Source organism: Eurypyga helias, unplaced genomic scaffold (assembly GCF_000690775.1).
Source record: "Eurypyga helias isolate BGI_N326 unplaced genomic scaffold, ASM69077v1 scaffold39369, whole genome shotgun sequence".
NCBI classification, from domain to species: Eukaryota; Metazoa; Chordata; class Aves; order Eurypygiformes; family Eurypygidae; genus Eurypyga; species Eurypyga helias.
The window spans coordinates 1-3932 of NW_010272144.1; the positions used below are offsets into that span (position 1 = coordinate 1).

Consider the following 3932-nt stretch of genomic DNA (forward strand, 5'->3'; position numbering starts at 1 on the left):
GTCGGGCTGGCAGCGGGTCCCCGGCGCGCTCGGAAGTGTGACGGGGTTTTTTCTCTTCTCGTTTCCCGGCTCAGGGGTGCGCCGAGGTTTTTGAGCTGACTCACAGCCCCAAGTAGGTCAGTATCTGCTCAGCTGGAGCCTGGCTCTGTCGTGGCTTTTCCTAGCGATAACCCATCCAGGAGGCTCCTGCGGAGATTTTGGGCTGCCCAAGAGCTGGTTATCGCTCTGGCAGGAGGGCTGGGGGCGTGGGGGACTGGCCTTTCGACTGGATTTGATGGATGGCAGACTGTATTGGCAATGTAAACAAAACAAAAACCCCAAACCATCTAAGCTCTGCATTAAAATTTAGGCCCTAAATTCTGAAAACGTCTCCTTGAATTAGAGCTTGGGCTTTAGCTTCAGTGTCTGGGAAGCCTTGCCAGAGGCTTTTTGCATCACTCCGGTTATAAGGTCTGGCTTTAGCCATCGAGGATCCATTGGAATTAACTGCCAGACACGGAAACCCTGATGCTATCTTGGGACCAAGTATGTCAAAATGGGTAACTAGCAGCTCCTGAGTTCCCCAGGCTGCAGGGTGGGTGCTGCGCCCTCCACGCAGGCTGCGCTTCACCAGTGGGTGGGTGCCCTGCCCACACTGCCTGTGCTGCTGGCAGCCTGTGCCAGGCAGGCAAGTCAAGTGGGAGTTACCTGGGATTTGGGGAGCCAACCCACTTGGTATCGTGTGGAGCCACGAACTCGCTGGGTATCCAAAAACTGTCCGTGTGCAGCGTGTAAAAAATGAACGTACTGCTATTTCTTATGACGCAACGCAGGGATGTTGATCTGAGTATGTATGCAGTCATTTTTGAGCGACGGCCACGTTTGAAATAGGAATTTTCCACTCTTTTCTGTAATAAAAGTGCGACGAAGCAAACGTACAAAGCACCCCTTTTCTGAGAGAACCTGCTGCTAAGCTGTGCTGCTGCCTGCTTGCTTGTCTCCAGCACGTGTGCAGTTATGTGATAACACTTCCCATCCGCAAACCCTTTCCTCTTGGCGGCTCAAGCGCCACTAACGAACCGTTCCAGAAGGGCTGAGCGTGCGATGCGAAGGCTGCTGGTGTTCTGCTCTCCCTGTCCTCCGCCTCAGGCATGGAGTCCGGAGGGACGCGTTACAAAACCGAGTGAAAACAGAGTCATTGGGCCTGAATTTTGGAGCAGGCCTTGCACACGCTACAGTGATCCTGAAACGATTTGTGTTGGTGCTGGGCCAGGAAAGGGGTTACGTGTATCTCCTGGGGAGCTGCCTTGAGCAGAGTGGGGTGTGAGAACGCCCTTCTCGCAGGAGCAGTGCCGGCATGCGCGTCTGCTCTGCTCGCCGGGCAGGTGCAGCCTGGCTGCAGATGGGAATTCAGGATGAGTCTCACACTTCGTGGATGTGTTTTCATTCCTTTGTTTAAATTACATTTCAGAAAGCGCTTCCTTACGCAGCGTAGCTTGCTTGTTTGTTTTGCAAGCATTGTGAATTAAACATGCAAAGAGACTTTGGGATCAAGGCCGAGGTTAGAAATGCTTCACGGGAAGAACGCATTCGAAGTAAGCGAATAATCCCTGTGACTTGAAGTTAAGGTAGTGTTTGGTGTTTGTCTTTCAGTTAGTGCCTAGTGCGCAGACCCACGGGCTGTCGGTATAGCTCCTGTGACCGATGGCGTCCAAGTGCTTCGCGTTAGGGAGCAGTTAGCGATTGGTATGTTTTTTCCTATGGAGGAATAGTAAGGGTGGGTTTTTGTTTTATTCTTTTGAAAGGACTCTTCTGCTCCAGCGGAACCCTCGGCAGGTACGGACCCTGTTCTCAGGACTGCGTGCCGTCGCTGTCGTGCGTTGGGGTTTTCTTTGTGGCACTGTGATTAATTTTACTGCCATCTCCCCTCTTTACCTCCCTTCCCTCGTAAGCAAGTGAGGTGGTGGGGATAGAAGGAGAAATAGTAAGAAGTTTGGGGCAGGGCAGCCGTACTTGGGGGGGTGGGGGTTTACAGCTCCCGCTGCCCTGGGGCTGGGTTTGCAGCCCCCCACAGCCCGTCAGAGCCTGGATGTCAGTTCTGCAGCCTTGTTGGTCTGGTCGGTGGAGCTGCAGGAGGGCTGCCCCTTGGCCGCAGCCAGCCCGTGGGGCCTCTTCTCTCTAGAGCAGGCTCTTATCAGGGGTGGGCAGGACTGACCTGTTTGGGGGCAGTGGGGCAGGTTGATTACGAGTGTGGTGACCCCTCCCTTTGGCACTGATGGAGGTGGCCAAGCACGGGGCGTTGGGAGCCTTAGGGGTGAGAGTCAGTGGTGCAAAAGGACTGAGCCAGCACGGTTCAAACCAGCGCAGTCACCTTCGGTGGCGTGCCAGGGCCTTGGGTGTTAGGATGACTGATTCCTGACTTGCAGAACTGACGACGCCTCTTTCCCCGCACATGCGCAGACCCAGGCCCAAATAGCAGGACCCCAGCAATGGAGCTCCTTGTCCTCTGTGTTTCCCTTCTTTTTTTTATGGCAGAACCTCTTCAGGCTTGGTTGTTTCTTTAAGAACTGTGTATCTGTGGGTTGAACAGTGGAATCCAGGTTATTTGCATCTGGAATTAGATTTGCTTCTTGGATCTGATTAAACATTTAACCGAAAGCAAACAGAGAAGTCCTGCTCTTGCATCAAGGTAGCCCGTGAGCAAGGAGTCTGTGTGTCTGGTACCTAGCCAGCCTTACCTTCTCAGAGAGCCTGCCTTCTCTCCATGCACTGCGCGGGCTGTGATTTCCCCAAGTAACGAGCCAGATATTTCTGTCGTGGCAGTGTATGTATTTCTGTATTTCTCCTTTCCCCCCTCCCCCCTTTTTTGCCTTTTGGCTGTAACATGGTCTTTTGTGCTTTGTTGCGAAGTCACTGTCCCAGGCTGACCTTTGTCCTGCTGTTCCCTCCCCCTTCTGTTTTCCTGCCCCTTGAAATCTCTCCAGTCGAGGTACAGTGCTTTCCCTGCATGAGCACATCTCTGGGAGCACTGTCCCATCCCTCTTGGGTGCAGCTGTAGGGCACCAAGAGCCCCCTGCGCAGCGGGGCACGAGGGGACACAGCCAGGTGCTAAGGCTTTGTCCCACGGTGGCCTCTCCCCTTCCTGGGAAGGAGGCAGGTTGGGCTGTCCATACCCATCTTTCCCTGGGGCTGTGAGCTGAGGGACCTGCTGCGCCCTGTCCCACTTGTTCCCTTCCCTGCGCTAACCTGAGGTTCGACTGTTTTGGGGTCCCCAGGTCCAGCGCAGCTACGAGCTGTCTTCCTGCACACGGAACACGAGCAGAGGAAGTCGAAGACAGTCACACAAGCCGACATGAAGGTGGAATTACTCCCAGCCCTCACGGACAACTACATGTACCTCCTCATCGATGAGGAAACGAAGGAGGCTGCGATAGTGGATCCTGTGCAGCCCCAGAAGGTAATGCTGTCTGCTCCAGGCTGCTCGCCACTGCGGCTTGGGGAGATCCTTCCAGGTTGCCATATCCACAAGAGAATTAGTCACAGGCTGACTCAGGCGTGGGGGAAGGCAGGAAATACTGGCCATGGATAGGTGTGGACAGCTTCACGGGCAGCCTGCAGCTGGGCTCAGCCAGCTTGTCCCTGGCTACAAGAGTTTCTGACCTGTGGGCAGGTTAACCCTGGCTGGAGGGCAGGTACCCACGGAGCTGCTTTGTCACTGCCCTCAGCTGGGCAGGGGAGCAAAAATGCAATGAAAGGCTTGTGGCTTGAGATAAGGGCAGGGGTATCATTCAGCAGTTACCGTCAGGGGCAAAACAGACTCAGCTTGGGGGAAAAAATTAACTTATCATTAATCAAAATCAGAGTAAAAAGAACTAAACCCAAATCTTAAAACAACTTCCCCCCCATCCCTCTCTTCTTCCTGGGCTCAAATTCTCTTCTCACACCAAACGGTG

General features: G+C 54.0%; 1 protein-coding gene across 1 annotated transcript in view; it reads left to right on the forward strand.

The window, feature by feature from the left end:
* Positions 1 to 71: 71 nt before the first annotated feature.
* HAGHL (hydroxyacylglutathione hydrolase-like) overlaps positions 72 to 3932 on the forward strand; it is a 9842-nt gene continuing 5981 nt past the window's right edge. Inside the window, exons 1-2 of the mRNA XM_010159046.1 lie at positions 72 to 116; positions 3255 to 3436. Coding sequence (XP_010157348.1) covers positions 3332 to 3436 — 105 coding nt within the window. The 5' untranslated portion in view covers positions 72 to 116; positions 3255 to 3331. The remainder of the gene's footprint in view (positions 117 to 3254; positions 3437 to 3932) is intronic.